Genomic DNA, 17458 nt, shown 5'->3' with positions numbered 1-17458 from the left:
CCCTTGGAAGGTCTGAATTGTGCTTGCCAGTTTTCATGTGTGTGGACACTTCACATGTGCTAAAAGAAATAAATATCTGTAGTGCCTCAATTGCGATCAGTAAGTCTAAGCTATCAAATAGGTGGCGCTCTGCTTTGCTGCAAAGTCCTGTGATTGTCCGCCTTTTATGTGTATTAATTCACTCCTGGAATCTCTTTTAGAGTAAAGCAGCTGGTTGCCTTCAAGGTGGAATTTAGGTGCAGTTCTGGGAATATTTACTCCTGAGTTCTGTAATTAGATGGTATGGATGGAGAGCTTACTCTGTCTCAAACCATCTTCAATATACTGTCTTGCAGGGCACACTGCCAACAAGGACTGTACCTTCAGGCAGTCCACCCACAGTCATGGCATGTGCTATTGCTTTGCGTTACATTAAATAAATGGTAGTCTGTCAGGCAATAATAAATGTCACAGCTTGTTTCAGCTCGTACACACACCAAAAATGAAAATGTTGGCTTAGAGACAGGCAAGCACCATGGGGGACCAAGCCAGACCTGAACCTGGGCAGTGCAGAGCAATGTGAAATTGAGTCTTTCTGCCCCGCTCAGAAAAAGTGGCAGGCAGGATGCCTTTAGCAGTATAGATATAACTGATGGAGGAGCAGACTGGGGCGTCCACAAGCTGTGGTGTGGATAGGCTGTGAGCACCACAATATTCTTCCTGGAAGCTATTGCCCTTAACCATGGTGATACAGAAGCAAAGTAAGTTTGGGAACCCACGCAGGCTGAACACAGACATCTTTGGTTTATTTTTGCTCCATTTTTGCTGTTAATTCTTCAGTCTTGTAAAAATCAAGTTATATACTTAGTTATATCCAACCAGTTTGTCAGTAGCATCATAAATTAAGATAAGATGAAGTATCCATTTTCCAAAGTAACAGAAGGTTTGAATGTCCTAGATAATGAAATAACCTGGGAAATACAGGATCCACTGGGAGTGCTTGTACGGATTTGTATGGCTCTGCACAGATTAGAGCCAACAGAGTTTATTAATTTGGATTAGCATCTGGATTTAGACTCCAACACTGACAAGGCTTCATAGTTGGAGGCAGTGTTGGACATGAACTGATTGTGCACGTTAGGTGACTGCACGATCCCTCCCAGAACCCAGAGCTTAGGAGAGCGGGGAGCAGAGGGTCCCACCGGGCTGCGCAGAAGCCATTGCAGCACAGAAAACTGGGCTGGTGACAAATGCTTGTCAGCTGCAGCGTAGCAGCTAGGAGGAGGAGAGCAAGAGAGATTTCTAGTTCTTCTCTTTCTCTTGCCATATATGTGCATTAACTTTACCTGACCAGTAAATTAGATCATCTCCACCAAGTAAGAAGTGCTAAATAAAATAAAATTTCTTAAAGTGAAAAAAACATCCAAATATAATGATAGCAGTTTAAAAACAGGAGGACCTGGCTATCTTCACTGTACATTTTAAATAATAGTAATTCTTATAGGTGGGCAATGAAAAATGGTATTTTTACATATATAACTCACAACCTTAATATTCCTGATCTCCTTACAAATAGTTTGCACTGAGAATAAATCCTTGTACAATCCAGATGTCCAGATAATTTCCAAACACAGGTAGCCTGCAGCTGTCCTCTGTCATTCTTTCAAAGCAGATGTGCATCCAGCAAATTCCCACGTTCTTTGGAAATCTTTAAGGTGGAGGAAGGAGGGGAAAGGGTGGTAAACGCCACTGGGAAACAGATAATAGGATATGGAAAATTAGAGATGGGGGCTTTTTTGCAAAGAGAGAGTAAACTGCTTCTCTCATTAGCTGTATACAGGTATAATCCAGACTGCTAGTAGTTACAGGTTTGGTTGTTGGTGGCAGTGGGATTTTCTTGGGGGTTTTGGCTTTTTTTCAACAGCCTGTATTTATTACCCATGGTACAACTGTGGAAGATACACTCTAGTGATCAGATCTGGTGAAATGCTGAGCAGTATCATCTGCTGCTGGTCTTCCATTTGGTACTCTGCAGTTCCAGTCTGTTTTCTGGAGTCAAGAGACTTTCCTCATCATGGTTTATTTTTCTTGTCTGATAAAAATGTTAGGAATTATTTTAGCCAAAAAGTTATATGCAGTATGCCAGTACTTGCCATAGTGATGTCAAACAAACTGTACGTTATCAACTAAAGTAGATGGTATTTTTTAGTACTTTGAAATCACATTCTGTTTTCAGTTGCATGCATCCATCCCAGGCCAGGAGTCAATTGAGGAATTTGATCATATTTATGTAAAAAGTCAGCAGCTTGCAGCAGGTGACTGCAAATGTCTTTACGAACACTGGACAACAAGCTGGTCCTGTTTTTCCATCACAGCTGTTGGAACTATTTGTACTGAACCTGATGGCAGAATTCATAAACTAAGGGATTTGTAGATTTGAACATCACAGAGCAATGAAGTCTGACACACAATAACCAAGTGTGATACTTTGAAACAATTACTGTAACCTCTGGACTTACCTATGGTTAAAACTAGAAAATTTATTGATATTTGTGCTGCCTGCTTAGATCGCTCCCTTTTCAGGATGCTGGTGCTGTCAGATCCCAGTCCTGCAGTGTGTGTTCATTGATGTTTAGGCCCAGGAAGGGGCTCAAGAGCTCGGCCCATCATTGCAAATTAGTACCTGAAATTCACTAAGGACTTGCTCATACTGCTCAAGGGGTAGTTCAAGTCGGGGCCTAACTACGCTTACTAGTGTAAATCCTGTAATAGTCTAAAGATTTTGGGACGTGGCTTTTGGAAATGTACTGGTTCTGCTTCAAAAATTTTGTTCAGCTGCACAACTTAGGTTAACAATTGCAGTTATGAAGAAGTTGGCTGGGCTTGGTATTACTCAAGTCAACTAAAATAATTAGCACCAAACAGTGTTGTTTCTGTGATCATTCTCTGCCTTTGCTCTCAAGAAGTTCCAGTTTTCTTTCCTTCAGCCCACAAAGCTGAAAGGAGGAAATCATTAGAACCTCATTTCTAGAAGGAACTGGTCCCCAGAGGCTGCTGTCCAAGCCCAAGAGAAGAGGAGGACTGTAGCTTGACCTGTCTTTGAGGTGTCTGGTGATAATCCCGACTGTTCTTGGAAAGTAACCAGGAAACCCATGAGCTGGGAAACAATGAGGGTTGAGTGTCAGGAAAGGGGAAGGGTTATGCGTCTTAAAATCTGCACCTTTAATGCTCCCAGGTACAAGAAACCCCAGCTGCGTAAGGAAAATATTTGTTTTTCTTGCATATCCAGTCAGAATATTACTATTTTATTTTGACGTTGCAGAGCTTTAAGGAATTCTACATCCATTTTATTTTTCCCTTAGCATAAACATAAATGGCCTGCGCTACAAGAATACTGGCATTGTTTTCTTTAAAGGGAAAATGAGAATGCTTTTGCACATGGAAGAGTTTTAAATAGCATGCATATACATTATCAATTCTGGCAAAGTCTTGAGTTGTCTTGAGGGAAAAGAATAGCTGCTATAAAATGAGAAGGTACAAGCTGTCATTATGCATCATATAAGATACTGTTTTACTTGCTTCTTCCAGAAATTGGTAATAAATGCATTGAGGAGAGCACAAATAAAGTGTTAATGCAATAATGAGTAATATTTCAGTAAGTAGAAATTTAACGTAACCAAACTACAGCAGTTTCTTTCTGATTTAGCACATGGAGCAGCAGTAGCTGGCATGGCCGCGTTAAAGGAGGAATGAAGGGGTTTCAGAGCTTCATGGTGTCTGATAGTAACATGACTTTTGTGGAATTTGTAGAGCTCTTCAAATCTTTCAGGTAAAATATGCTTTTATTCTGTACTGATCTCATTCATCCCACTTTATAAAAGAGCAAAAATTGAATTTTTCAACTCTTTTTGCAGTGTCCGTAGCCGCAAGGATCTGAAAGACCTTTTCGACGTCTATGCTGTGCCTTGCAATCGGTCTGGTTTAGAGCCTGCTCCACTTTACACTAATTTGAAAATTGATGAAAATAGCACTGGATTCCAGCCTGATTTAGGTTTGTTAAAAGAGGAAAATACAGCTGTTAGACTGCTGGACAGCTTCTGTTATTGGCCTTAAGAACAGGAGTCTCAGTCAGTCTCATAAAGAGCCATCAATTATAAGTAGAGGATTGCTGCTGTACCTCCACTAAGACCTAGTTAGCAGGGGGTAAGGCAGGTTCTTTGTTCAGAAATGAACAGGAGGAAAAGTATTCCTCCTTTACATTAGCCAGATATATTTGTAATCTGTAGAGCAGAGGCATAAAACTTGTTGCTGAGCCACTGGGCCCAACAGAGGGATCTGTATCTGATTGCAGGAGCTCTGGAAGGGCTAAAACACTGAGCAAATGTAGGGAGGAGAAATGAGGAGGCTGTGGCCTGTGTCTCATTAGGTTGGTTTTTTGCCTATCTGGATTCCTAGTAGATCTGCTTTATGTGGGACAAGGGGGAAGGAAACCTCTGTCCCCCTTGACGTTCCCCAGTTACCATAATTTAAGTCTGGAGCTTTGTCCACATTTAAAGAAAACAGCCTTTCTGCCAAGCAGCCTGTGGGGAGGGCACAGTACCATGGGCATGTGGGACTGGAAGAAGATAAACGGTGATCACACAGGAAGGGTACGGGGTTGTACACAGCGAAGGAAAGGCTTTGAGGCTGTACGTGGTGGTGAGAGGAAGCAGCAGGGTCCTGGGTGATGGTGTGTGAGAGGGTGTGAATCCATGTGAAAGGTTCCAGGATTTTGTTTGTAGTAATTAAACACTTACAGTCTGCTCCCACTGTTTTCATACATGCTTCATACTCTTTCTTCTATTAGTGCATAGAAATAAGATGATTTGGTTCTAATTTACTATGTCAGTGCTAAAATATTCAGTCAGCTATTGATGTGTATTATATATTATATTATTTTCTATACAGTATATATAATATACATAATCATATAGCTTATATTTATATTTCCTTTTTTTTCTTTTAAGATTTGTTGACTAGGAATGTTTCAGACCTTGGTTTGTTCATTAAGAGCAGGCAGCAACTATCAGACAACCAGAGGCAAATATCTGATGCTATTGCTGCTGCCAGTATCGTAACCAATGGTACTGGAGTTGAAAGCACATCGCTGGGAATATTTGGAGTGGGAATCCAGCAGCTAAACGACTTCCTAGTGAATTGCCAAGGAGAACACTGCACCTACGACGAAATCCTCAGTATTATCCAGGTCTGTAAAACAAACATCTTGCAATTCTTTTTACCTGAGCTCTTGTTACTTCTGTTTTCCCAACTTGCATTGTCCACCTCATAATCAGAATAACGTATCTGTGTGGGTATCTCCTTGCACACTGATGTTGTCATGACAGTTTACCTGAATTTCAAATTTAATTATATCTTTATTCTGGGATATAAGTTGTGTGGATGTCCATAAATATGTCCATAAAAAGAAAAAAAATCATGCAAATGAATAGTTTTATTTGCTATGCTTGCTTTATCCAGAAAGGGATGTCACCACTTGGGAAATGTATTCATGACAGTGCATTTTTTTCTCCTTGTTTGTGACAACCTTTGATAGAGCTTAACACTAATTTAGAACTTAAAAACCCCACCATTTCCACATATTTTTATTTTATTATTAAAAAGTTTCCAGAGCAAACATGGGCATTTTATTCCTTTATGTACAATGGCTGAAGTCATTAGAAAGTATGTTGAAAATTTTGAATTCTTCCAAACATGCCTAATTAATATACTCCAAAATTAGGCCCCCACTTAGCAGTTAACAAAGGCTTAAACCTGTATGTTTCAACTCTCAACATGTAATATAAAATCACAAAGTTGAAAAGACAGAAATTCTAAAGAAACATCAGATTGGCATACCACAAGTCTCTCTAATTCGAGACGGTTGTGTGTTGTGTTTAAACACGATAGATAGGAGAAGGATGCCTGGTTATAGATCCTTTTTAATTTCAGCTTAAGTGCTGACTCTGCTTTGAACAGGAGGTTGGATTAGATGACTTCCCAACATCCTTTCCAACCTGAATGATTCTATGATTTGCAATTATGAGTTTAGTATGCTTGTTCAGTGATTTGTAAAACAAGCGTGAGCATACTGCAGGCACCTAATTACTTTATCTACAAAAAGACTGGTTTTAGATACTAACTGGTTAATTCAGTGAGCAGACTACACTATGAAAACAAGAAAAAGATGTATTTCTAAGAATTGTTACCATACACCTCTTAAATTTCTTCCTCTTTATAGAAATTTGAACCCAGTGTGAATATGTGCCAGCAGGGGCTGCTCTCTTTTGAAGGATTTGCAAGGTAATTATTTATGTATTAATTTTTGTGTGTGTGTGTGTGTACAAAGATGACACCAGTGTATTGGTGTTTGTATGACAGTCACAAAATACTCAGCACAGCAGAAAATTTCCTCACATCTTCTCGCTTCTAGGTTTTTGATGGATAAAGACAACTTTGCCTCCAAAAATGATGAGTCACAAGAGAATGCTGAGGACTTGCACTTTCCGCTGTCCTATTACTACATAGAATCTTCCCACAATACTTACCTTACCGGCCATCAGCTTAAAGGGGAGTCCTCAGTAGAGCTCTACAGCCAGGTATGCGGGATTGGATCGCTGTGTAGTTTTCAACATGAACTTGTTTGTTTAACTGGCAAGTCACAGAAACATGACCTTTTTGCTTTGAAAATCTGAATGTCCTAAACCCCTGCTTGCAAAAACGTTGGAAAACATGATGTGTGGGAAAGCTGCCTGTAAGCACAGTTGTGCTCAAATGCCTTTTCTAAGGCAAAAAAATGGGTTTAGTTTGAGATTCATAGCATTTAGACACCAGTTGGTCTGACCCAACCTACTAAAATTAGACTTTCCCACAGGAAAGACTGATCTAATATTTTAGTTCATTCAGATGTCAAAAACACTACTCAAATACTGTACATTGCACCACAAAGACAGATTTAAAATGGAACTATAACTTCTAAAAACATTACTTCTAGGAATATTCTACAGTTTTTTAGACTTTATGCCTGACTGGTGGTGAACAGGAAAGGAACGGTTTCTCCCCAGGGCTTTTGGTTCTGCGATTGTTTGTATATATTTATTTGTGTGTCTGTATATTTACCAAATCCTAGAGAAAGCATCAAACTTCCTGTGAGTAGTGGTTTCATTACTCTTAAAGTTAATGACTCAACGCTGAGAAGGGCTCATCTGGCATCCCATGTGCTGCTTTGCCCGGAGTTAGGGGTGAGGCTGTGTTAGGAAAGCTCAAATAGCATGATTGCATTGAACAGTGCAATTGCAGAGGGGGTTTCTGTAGTAGCACTGCGTAGAGCGATGGGAGTGTTGTGTTGGTAATAGATGGGAAGTGAGATAGAGCTCAGCTGGCTCCAAAATCTGCGTGATGCAGAAGAGCTTCTTCCTGCCCCGCAAGCAGCTGTCCCCAGAAGAGAAGGGGCACTTGGTTCTGCTCGCTGTGCCTGGCTCTCACAGAAGTGGTGGTGTGCCAGCTACGGACACAACTGCCTGAAATCTAATTATTGAGGTTTTGAACAGGAAAAGTAATTTTTTTTTTTTTTGTTTATGAATGTTTTTGCTGGAAATGGTTTTGATTGTCAAGGTCTTTGTTTTCATAAAATACTTCATTGTAATACAGATAACTCTTTCAATGATAGGCATGCTAAATGTCGATAGCAATAATAAGCTGGGCTGCCAACAGATGGCTTAGCTTATCTTTCCCTCCATCCTTCCACTTTGCTTTCTTCAGTGGTTTTCCAGCAAGTTGGGCTTTCTAAAATAAATAAATGAATAAATAAAAAATGGATGGATGGATGAATAGCTGTAAATTAGCCTAATATTATTAAATAAGATGGCCTGGCGCATCTCCATTCTAACTATCCTCGTGGAAGTTGCTTATAATATGTTATTTTCAGACCTTCTTCTGCTTAAAAAACTAACAACAATAACAAAAAGAAAGAGCAAACTAACTGCAGATACCATGCCCATAAGCTGTCATGGTAGCAACCTGGAATAAATGGCCATGTTGCTTTATAGCTGCTTTTGCAGGTAGAAATACGGAAATGTTTCTCTCCCTCAGAACATTAAGCTATACATTAAGAACCACTTTTCTGCACACAGATGCCATATGTCCTGTAAGACAGCATGAATATCAAGGCTTTATGGTACTTCTCCTAAGAACAGAAATGCTTTCTTAATTCTCCCACTCTTTCTCAACCTAGGGAATGCAGCTCACTGGGGACTGTAGCTTCTGTGGGCTATGTTTACTCTGCAGAGATTGCTCTTTCCAGCACTTTTGCTAATTCACTGGGCTTTCACTTAGCTCTGCAGTGTCTGTTTTCTGCTTTGATGGCACGAGACCGTGGCTTATACGTGCTTACACTGTTCAATTGCATTGTAGGTTCTTTTACAAGGCTGCAGAAGTGTAGAATTAGACTGCTGGGATGGCGATGATGGGATGCCTATCATTTATCATGGGCACACTCTTACTACCAAGATCTCTTTTAAGGTATGCTGGTAATTGCACATAGAAACAAAAAATGAGAAGAAAATCAGTAACTTTTTCTCAAGAAAAAAATTTACCTACTAGGAAAGTACAAATCCTAATGGGCTAAATCCTAGTAGAATATGAGCTATGGACTGTGTCAGACATGAACTCAATTGTAAGCATTATACTTTTCAAATCAGTTTTTGTAGCATATGTACTGTAATTTTCTGTCTTTTTATTGTGAACTTGACTAACATAAGTAGCTGTTACCAGTTCTGTTGTGACAAGATGCTAGGTTGATCTGTAGGAGCTTGTTTTGAAAGCAAATTGTGGATTCTTTCTTCTTAGAGGGGAAAACAGATGCCTTCCCTTCTCCCCTTTCAACTAACAGGGATTTAACTGAATGCTGCAAAATAATCACATGTTCTTTCAATGACCTGTCTTTCTCACAGGAGGTAGTTGAAGCTATTGATCGCAATGCATTTATCACCTCCGACATGCCAATTATCATATCAATAGAAAACCACTGTTCATTGCCTCAGCAACGTAAGATGGCTGAAATTTTCAAGGTAGGCCATAAATTGTGGTAAGTTATTCTAAGCATATGCCTTGGGATTTTCCATAACACATTACATGTTCTCGATATTTCAGAATGTATTTGGAGATAAGCTGGTAACCAAGTTTTTATTTGAGAGTGACTTTTCTGATGATCCCATGCTTCCTTCACCCGGACAACTGAAAAGAAAAATCCTGCTTAAAAACAAGAAGCTGAAAGCCCATCAAACACCAGTGGATATATTGAAACAAAAGGTAAAGTCCTTCCTTAATAAGAAGCAGTGAGACCTAACTTCTGTTAGAAATAATTCATTTGTATTTGAAGTTTTTGCCATTCCAATATCTACAGCAGAATAATCTAATGCATATTCATGCTTGGAAGACTCACAGTGGATTGCAACACTTTCAAATAAGTAGACCATGTAGTAAAGTATAGATACAGCGTAACAAAATTTTAGTGTATTTTAGATTCATAATACTTCATAATATGATTAGCACCACATGCCCTATGTGATAAGTATAAATGAAGTTTCACTCTGGGGCTATGACATTTGCTATTCATGTTTGTTGAGAAATAGTGATATGCATTGAGTACGCGGGTATATATACAGTATATAGTAATTTTTAGTAGAATTCTGCTTTGTTTCTTTTTTCATATTCAAGCCAGGCAAATACTCTCTTTCTTACTCCCTTTTTGGGGGACTCTGCTATTCAGGTAGTGCTTATACTTAGGAGAATTTTTCTGGTTTCTGAAAATTAGGGCTGCATCTCAGGTAGCCTCAATTTAACAACGTATGTGGCTAGTCAGCTATTAGACTGGATCCTTGAAAACTAATTGCTTTTACCCAAAATGCAAACACAATTGAATTAGAATTGAATTCTTGTACCAGAATAAGTAAATCACACTGACTGTACCAGTATATGGACATTCTCCATCTTTTAAAAAAGCTTCCAAAACAGCATACCTCAGGCTGCAAAAAGGCACTCGCTCTGAATAATGTGCCAAGTGGACATTTTCCCATAATTAATCAGGTTTCATATCTTACTGGAGTATATGGACATTCTCCATCTTTTAAAAAAGCTTTCAAAACAGCATACCTCAGGCTGCAAAAAGGCAGTCTCGCTCTGAATAATGTGCCAAGTGGACATTCTCCCATAATTAATCAGGTTTCATATCTTACTGGGTGTTTTTTCTACCAATGCAAGTTTTCTTTATAGTTAGACCCTTAAAATGGTATTTTAGTTTGATCTTAACAACCTTACTTATTTCTCATTATATATAATCAGTGCTTTCATATAAATAAAATAAGATGCAAACAGTGGTGAAAACTCTTTTGCTTTTTCAAAATACTTACCAATAATGTAACAAGTGGATCTGTTGCTGTAGGCTCACCAGCTGGCGCATATGCAGGCACAGGCTAGCAATGGCGCTAGCAACCCCGCACCTGCCAATGAAGAGGAAGAAGATGAAGAGGATGAATATGACTACGACTATGAATCGCTGTCTGATGGTAACAATATATACTTATTTATTACAGTGCTGTTGTTAGAACTGTAGCAATAAGGCATATGAATATTCTAGGTCAGGAATGATGTAGATAGATTGATCTTACCTCGTGAGGGGAAGACGTACTAAATGTCCTCGGTGGCACTTTGGTGCAGTAGTCTATAATGCTGTGAAAATAATTTGACTGTGTAGAGGACTTGAGTGTGACTTTAACTCCAATTATTAGATGTTGTAACTGTGCAGTGTATGCTAAATTGTACTGTTTATAAATTATATTTTATATTATTTATATTATGCAAAAATTATTGTTTTCATAGTGTACTCTGTCTACATTCACCTGTATGGTCTTTCCGAAGGAGTTTAGACACCTGAAAGCTCAAGGTTCACAACAGGCTTAGCCCTTGCATCTGCATGACCGCCATTAAATTGACCTAAGATGTGGATTCTCCAAAGTCCTCCTTGGTTACTGTCTCATCCCAGAGACCCCTGAAGTACCTATTTTAGTTACACTTCCAGCATCAGCTGTTCACTTCAGGCATAAAGGTGGAGAAGCCACTGAGTCCCTGGCTTGTCCAGTAAAGATGGCTTTATTAAAGCTTTAGCTGCTCAGTGAAAAAATGGCAAGGCATGCCTTACTGACTTGCCTTGTAAGTTCATGTGCTGTCTAGGCTTCAGCTGTCCTAGCCTGCAGGAACTGGCAGTTTAGCACAAATCCACCTTTAGGGGCAGTTTATAGATTGGATATAATGATTGGCATGCCAGATAAAAAATACTACAGTTAGTAACTTCCACTACTTCCTTAGCTCTCCAGTTCAGTCAGACATGTTTGATTTAACTACAGATGAAGGACAGAATGTGCCAGACTGAGATGGCTGAGCTGAAGTCATGCATCTTGTCTTGCTTCTCTTGCTGCGGGGCTGGTAGATTCTGGTAGAGCAAACAGCTGGAGTCAGAAACATTTAGTCCCCTCAAGTTTTATCAAAGGACATTTGTCAAAACCCCCATGCTGGATTGAACAAGCTGGATGCATCTACGTGTGTTACTCATTATTTTTCATTGGTAATTGGCAGAGAATATCTCACAGTAGATCACAGTGCACTTACCCAGTGAGGCAGCAGTGATGGTACAAGCGATACCAAGCTCTTTGGGTAGTTAAATGCTGCATCATTATTAAACTCCATAAAATGGGTCACAAAACTGACCAAAGGAACAAAAAAGTTACAGATGCGCTTCAATGTAGATAAAGTTACACATTTAGGGGAAAAAACTTAAACCTTGCTTATGATTCTAAGCTCAACAGTGGCAGTAAGAATTTGATTTGAGAGATCATGGAATTATTGAAAGTTCTCCAAAATCCTCAGCTTGGTGTGCAGTGACAGCCAAAAGATGGCGATCATGAGGAACAGTACTGAAAACAAAACATCTTTTTGCTTCTGTTTAAAACCTTAATGTGCCGCAACTTGAGTTCTGTGTCCAGTTCTTGCCTCCAGATCTTGAAGGATATGGTGGAATTAAGGAAATTAGAGAGAAGGGCATTCAAAAAAGTGAAGGGAGCGTGGCGGTGGCCTTGCACAAGTCTGAAAAGGCTGGAATTCTCCAGCTGGTAGAGAAGAGAACTGAGGGGTGGCTTTGAAGCAGGTTTACTAAATCATGAAGCGGTGGATAGGAGGAGTTACTGTTACTCATTAGATCTAGGAGGTGCTCAGTAAAACAAGGGGAAGATCAGTCTAAAATAGGCAAAATACAGTATTTATTTGTGTAGCTGGTAGTAAACTTCTGGAAATTGCTGTTACGGGAAACTGCGGAGGCAAACGGTATCATCAGATTGAAAAAAGTATTGGATAAATTAATGTACAGGTTTATTAGGAAATGTTATAGGTAGAAATGTATGGTCCAACATCCCTAATATTCAGCAAGTGTGGGTGTTGGGCTGGTGCAAGGGAAGTGGACCATGACTAGTGGCTGGGTGCTCTCTTTAAACAGCATCTCCTGTTGCCACTGTCAGAAAGAGAATGCTGACCTAGATGGACCGTTGGTCTGACGCAGTTGGGCATGTTCTCCTAGGTAAAGTACTTCACTCATTGAACCTCTAAGTCTAATGGGTACCTGTCTAAGTTCCAGGTACCATGTTCAGAGAAGATGTAAGGCTCAAGCATGCCCTGAGGCACAGGATCTCTTTCCAGTGGTCTCTTACTTACATTACTTGCTTCTGTGTTAATGATTTAAAAAATAGTCACAAAATTAAGGACCTGACACTGCTTGTGGGCTAGTAGTATTATTTATGCTAATAGGAAAATTTATGACTTCGGTGCTGCTGCTGCCTTCAGTTGCATTTTGCTAGAAAGTTGGCCTGTCTACTTGAGAATACTCCTTGTGTGGGCCAGGGTGGAGATAGCGTAGATGTAAATTGCTGTGAAAAACTTAGACCTTTGTCAACGCACTTGCCAGGAAAATATTGCAAGCTAACTGCAGTAAGTGATGTTTGAGCAATGTTCTCGGTTTGACAAATCTGAAGGTAGCAAGAAACAGTCACACCTTCCAGTATATGAAGGAATCTGCGGCATGGTTTACTGCTTTATTACAATTATTAGTCTTTGGGATCTTTAATTACATTAATATTTTGGCAAAACTAATCTAAATCATTGTCTGTAAACTTTCTAAAGATTTCCAGTTTTATTTTCCTTACTGATACATTACGTTTGTGTAAGGCCAATAGTTTTACAACTGACACTTAATTTTCATTTCTCTGGCTGTAAATCTTAATTTCCTTTACTCTTATTCCCTCTCTGACTCCGTTTCCCTGTAGCTGATGTCCTTAATGCTTCTCCTGCTCCTAACAGCCAGGAAGGTAAAAGCCATTTGCTTGAGCATTTTAACTGCATGAAATCAGCACTGCATCTCCAGCCTGTTAAATGTGACAGTGTGAATATATGGTTTCTACTTCATATTAAAAATGCAATCAGATATTTTTATATGGGATTGTTAACTGGTCAGGAACTGTTAGAAGTCTGCATGTGTGACACTGGTTATGCATAAAAAGAATATGGTCAAAGCATCAAGAATATCAGGAATGAAATAAAACCATTCCTTTTGTGACAGTTACAATATTTTGGTCCAGAACGACCAAATTAGTAGGTGAATTATTCTCTGATAAATATGTAGCTTTGAAGAGGAATTTCTATAGATGTAAAAAATATGTGTTCATGGTGAATGTAAGGAGAGGGAAGCCAAAACTTGCTGTACAAAGATGTGAACATGTTTCGTTTGGTTAATTGTGTTTGGACTTGAGCAATTCTTTGTTGCTCAGGAATATCAGTTGTTTTCAGATGGCAAGCTTAATTCATGGGATGATTTTGTTTTAAGCATCTTCTGAGCACAAAAGGATGGGCTTTTAAAGAAGTGCAGCATATTAACCGAAGCCGAGCATTAAATTTTTAAAGTAGAAAGTTACTACTACAAGAGAATGCTTTGACCAGTAGATGCATCATTTTGGTATCTAGTTATTCAGATAAGATTCACAGCATTGTCCACAAATATTGTTAATTCAAATTAAATTTCCAATTGAAATTGTTTGGCTTTATGTTTATTAAAATCCCATTAATTTTTAGATAACATTCTTGAAGACCGACCTGAGAATAAATTATCAAGTGATAAACTGCAGTTTGAATATAATGAAGAGACTGCTAAACGAATAAAGAAGGCTGATTGTGCTACTTACAATAATAAAGGAAAGGTAGTTCTGCTTTTTCGCCCTTTCTTCTCAGCCACGCTTTGATACATAACCAGCTTCAAAAGGATTTCAGCAGTTTAGGTAACCGAGACATCAGATGGCAAATGCGTTTTAATGAAGACAAATAGCAGAAAGCATGGAAACACACCAGAGAAAACAGATGAAATAGAACAAATGCTCAACATACTGTTCAAGAAAAGTCTTCAGAGGTTGTTGGATATACAGGCTGTTTGGCTGAAAATTTTAACTGCCATTGCTCTTCATGAAAGGCTTCATTGAAACTAAATCCAGAAGTTTATTTAGATATCTGATTTCCATTAACCTCAATATTTTGTCTGAATCTTCAGCATCTTTCATGTATATATAAATAACTCCAACATATCACACTGTGATATCAGATAGCCACATTACCTTTTATTAAATCGACAACTGAACTGCTGCATTGCTTTTGAGTAAATTGTAGTCCCTCCTGAATACAGATGGCTTTTGTCTAAATGTTTGTAGAACTGGCTCTGATGAAGGCCTTTGCACACTATTCCAGTAACAGTGACAGGTATTGATGCATAAACCTGTACACAGAGGTCTGTTAGGTGAAGACTGCAAACCATATAGAAAGAATGAGATAAGGAATTTTAAGGACGTAAGATATGCTAGAGTACTTTCACATTCAGTAATCTTATTATTATATGTTCCTGGAATTGTCACTTAGGTGTACGATATGGAGCTGGGTGAAGAATTCTATCTTCTGCAAAATAAGAAGGAAAGCAGACAGATAGCCCCAGAGCTATCAGATCTTGTCATTTACTGTCAGGCCGTAAAGTTCCCTGGTAAGTACATGGCCCTGTTTTATTGCTTTAGCCTTTCTAATTCTTGGAGATGTTATGTTTATGTTTTGAATTAGTTAGTACAAGCATTTTCAAACTGAAGTAGTCAAGGAGCTTTTTTTCTTGATTATTTGGTAGTCTGCGTAATAATAGCTCTTGGCTGAGAAGTAGGATACATAAATTATATGAAGACGTATTGTTTGTCATATTAAAATGTTTACAAAAGTGAAATTTGCCAGTCTTCACAACTTGGACAACGGCTTCATTGCCAAATGACAGACGACAGAAAGCTTTATCTTAAGAGCTCCAAGTTTCCATGTAAGGACGTACTGAGTTAGGAAGGAAAATATTCTTCAAACCCTGCAGGAAGAGCTTGTCACGTTTCTGTAAGTGACCTCAGTTTAGCGGGTTACACCTTGGCCTACAGCTGCACCTTCTGTTCTTTCCTCAGTGGGTAGGGGAGGAGGCGTTTGGGGGGGTAAATCGGCCTCTTCCTGGGGTGGGTGAGGGCAGCTGATGGCCCACTCACACACACTCTTCATGGAAGGGGTTAAGGGAATAGGAGAGTCGCCTTTTGTACAGTAGGAAGAATAATGTTTGCAGAGGAAAAGAAGAGGGAGTAACTGAGAACTCACTGATAGTTACTTGTTCAGTACTGAAACATGAGGTTGAGTATGTTTTGGCTCATACTGTGTACATAAATACTTTTAAATTGAGAATTTATTGTTTATTGATGTGCTTAATGTTTTGAATGAAAAATCTGCTTTTTAATGGAATGGTGCTCTGTGGAAAAGTTAGCAATTCTGCCAAATCATGATCTTATACAAATAGAACTATAATCAGATTAGAGAAGCTAACCAAACATAAAATAGTGTCAAATAGGCAAGATAAACATGCTGAAAAATTGAGACACATTCTTTTTTAATCCTCTATAACTTTAAGAACTGTAGGTGTCACTTGTAAAAATAACAACTTCTAAAAATGCGAATCTGATCCTCTTTTTAATGAAATCTGCAGTGAGATATCTTTCAAATAAAATATTTTCTTTTAAAGAATGATATTCAAGATTAAAGAGAGATAGTTTAAATTGTTCCAAGCATTTTGACACACAAAGATGTTCTGATGTTGTAAGAAAACTTTAAAATATTTCAGTTTTTTAATGTAATTTCAGTTACAAAAGAAGTACCTGCGTTCCTTACGGGATTTCTTTCTCTTGCTTTAAAGGGGACATGAATAAAACAATTAAGAAAATGAGTTCCTTTCACAGATGAACACATGAAGCTGTAGAAATTAGTTTTCCAACAAACTTTGTCTCCTTTGAGACAAATACTGCCTTCTCTGCAAGACAGGGAGACTTCCATGCCCACCGTGCTACTGGCTGGGTTCCTCTGCTCAGCTGGAGGGCACAGACACGGTGCACTGCCATACTCCAACGTTGTCCATTAATAATGAGACCAAGGCTGGTACATCCATGACTATGTAGCTCTACTGACCGCATTCCTAACCAGCTCAGAAAATGCAAGAGATCTGTGACTCTGAAAAAGGACCATTATGTTCACGTATCTGAGCCTCCTGAGTAACACAGACTTCCCTAAGTGTTCCCTGGTCAAACCAGAATTTATCATGTGGAGAAAATAACATTCCTTGTTTATAAAATCTCTGCTAACGAGGAACCCACCACAGCTCTTGTTGTTTCAGTGGTTTTTGACCCCTGCAGTCCTTGCTTAACTTCAATTTCAGTCTGTTGGATATCATCATACTGCTATCTAAGAGGGTGAATGTCTTTTCCTTTGGGTCACCCAAGGTGAGGGCAGTGAAGCATACTTGAGCGCAGTAATGCTGTAACCCACTGGCACATGGCTCCTTGCCTTGGTGCTGAGGATCCTTACAATGAGTAGAGAAAATTGACTACATACAAACAGGATCTGCACAATCAAGTGCAGAGAGCAGGGAGTCACCTGAGCTAACCAGCATGAAATTTGGTCACCATCTCCATTGTATCAGACCATCTGCCCCTATGGTATCACTTTTCAAGAAATTAAAGTGAACATAAAAAAGGGCAGCCTACATAAAAAAGTACCAAATTCTTTTTCGAGGCCTGCAAACCCACAGACCAACTGAGTGTTGGTCTGGAACACATGGTGAGAAGTGGACAATTACAGTTTAACCTGTTACTTTAGCATGATTAGAGTAAGAAGGGCAGGGAAGCTTGCCATCCTCTGGATTAAAAATCTTCAAAGCAGTAAAGCAGTGTGGTTATATCTAACATGGGAGACAGGCACTAAATCCTGTAACTCAGAGGATATAGCATGCAGAGGCTGTAGGGAA

The 17458-nt window shown here is 39.0% G+C and overlaps 1 protein-coding gene across 1 annotated transcript in view; it reads left to right on the top strand.

Moving 5' to 3' along the window:
• PLCE1 (phospholipase C epsilon 1) overlaps window positions 1-17458 on the top strand; it is a 140266-nt gene that overhangs the window by 106250 nt on the left and 16558 nt on the right. Inside the window, exons 11-21 of the mRNA XM_035897382.1 lie at window positions 3686-3808; window positions 3894-4030; window positions 4986-5224; window positions 6257-6318; window positions 6449-6614; window positions 8428-8535; window positions 8967-9083; window positions 9166-9324; window positions 10457-10580; window positions 14185-14309; window positions 15016-15133. Of these exons, the coding sequence (XP_035753275.1) occupies window positions 3686-3808; window positions 3894-4030; window positions 4986-5224; window positions 6257-6318; window positions 6449-6614; window positions 8428-8535; window positions 8967-9083; window positions 9166-9324; window positions 10457-10580; window positions 14185-14309; window positions 15016-15133 (1478 nt within the window). The remainder of the gene's footprint in view (window positions 1-3685; window positions 3809-3893; window positions 4031-4985; window positions 5225-6256; window positions 6319-6448; window positions 6615-8427; window positions 8536-8966; window positions 9084-9165; window positions 9325-10456; window positions 10581-14184; window positions 14310-15015; window positions 15134-17458) is intronic.

The sequence above is a fragment of the Egretta garzetta genome, unplaced genomic scaffold, assembly GCF_000687185.1.
Source record: "Egretta garzetta isolate BGI_Z169 unplaced genomic scaffold, ASM68718v1 scaffold56, whole genome shotgun sequence".
Taxonomy (NCBI): Eukaryota; Metazoa; Chordata; class Aves; order Pelecaniformes; family Ardeidae; genus Egretta; species Egretta garzetta.
This window is presented reverse-complemented; position numbering and strand designations above follow the sequence as displayed.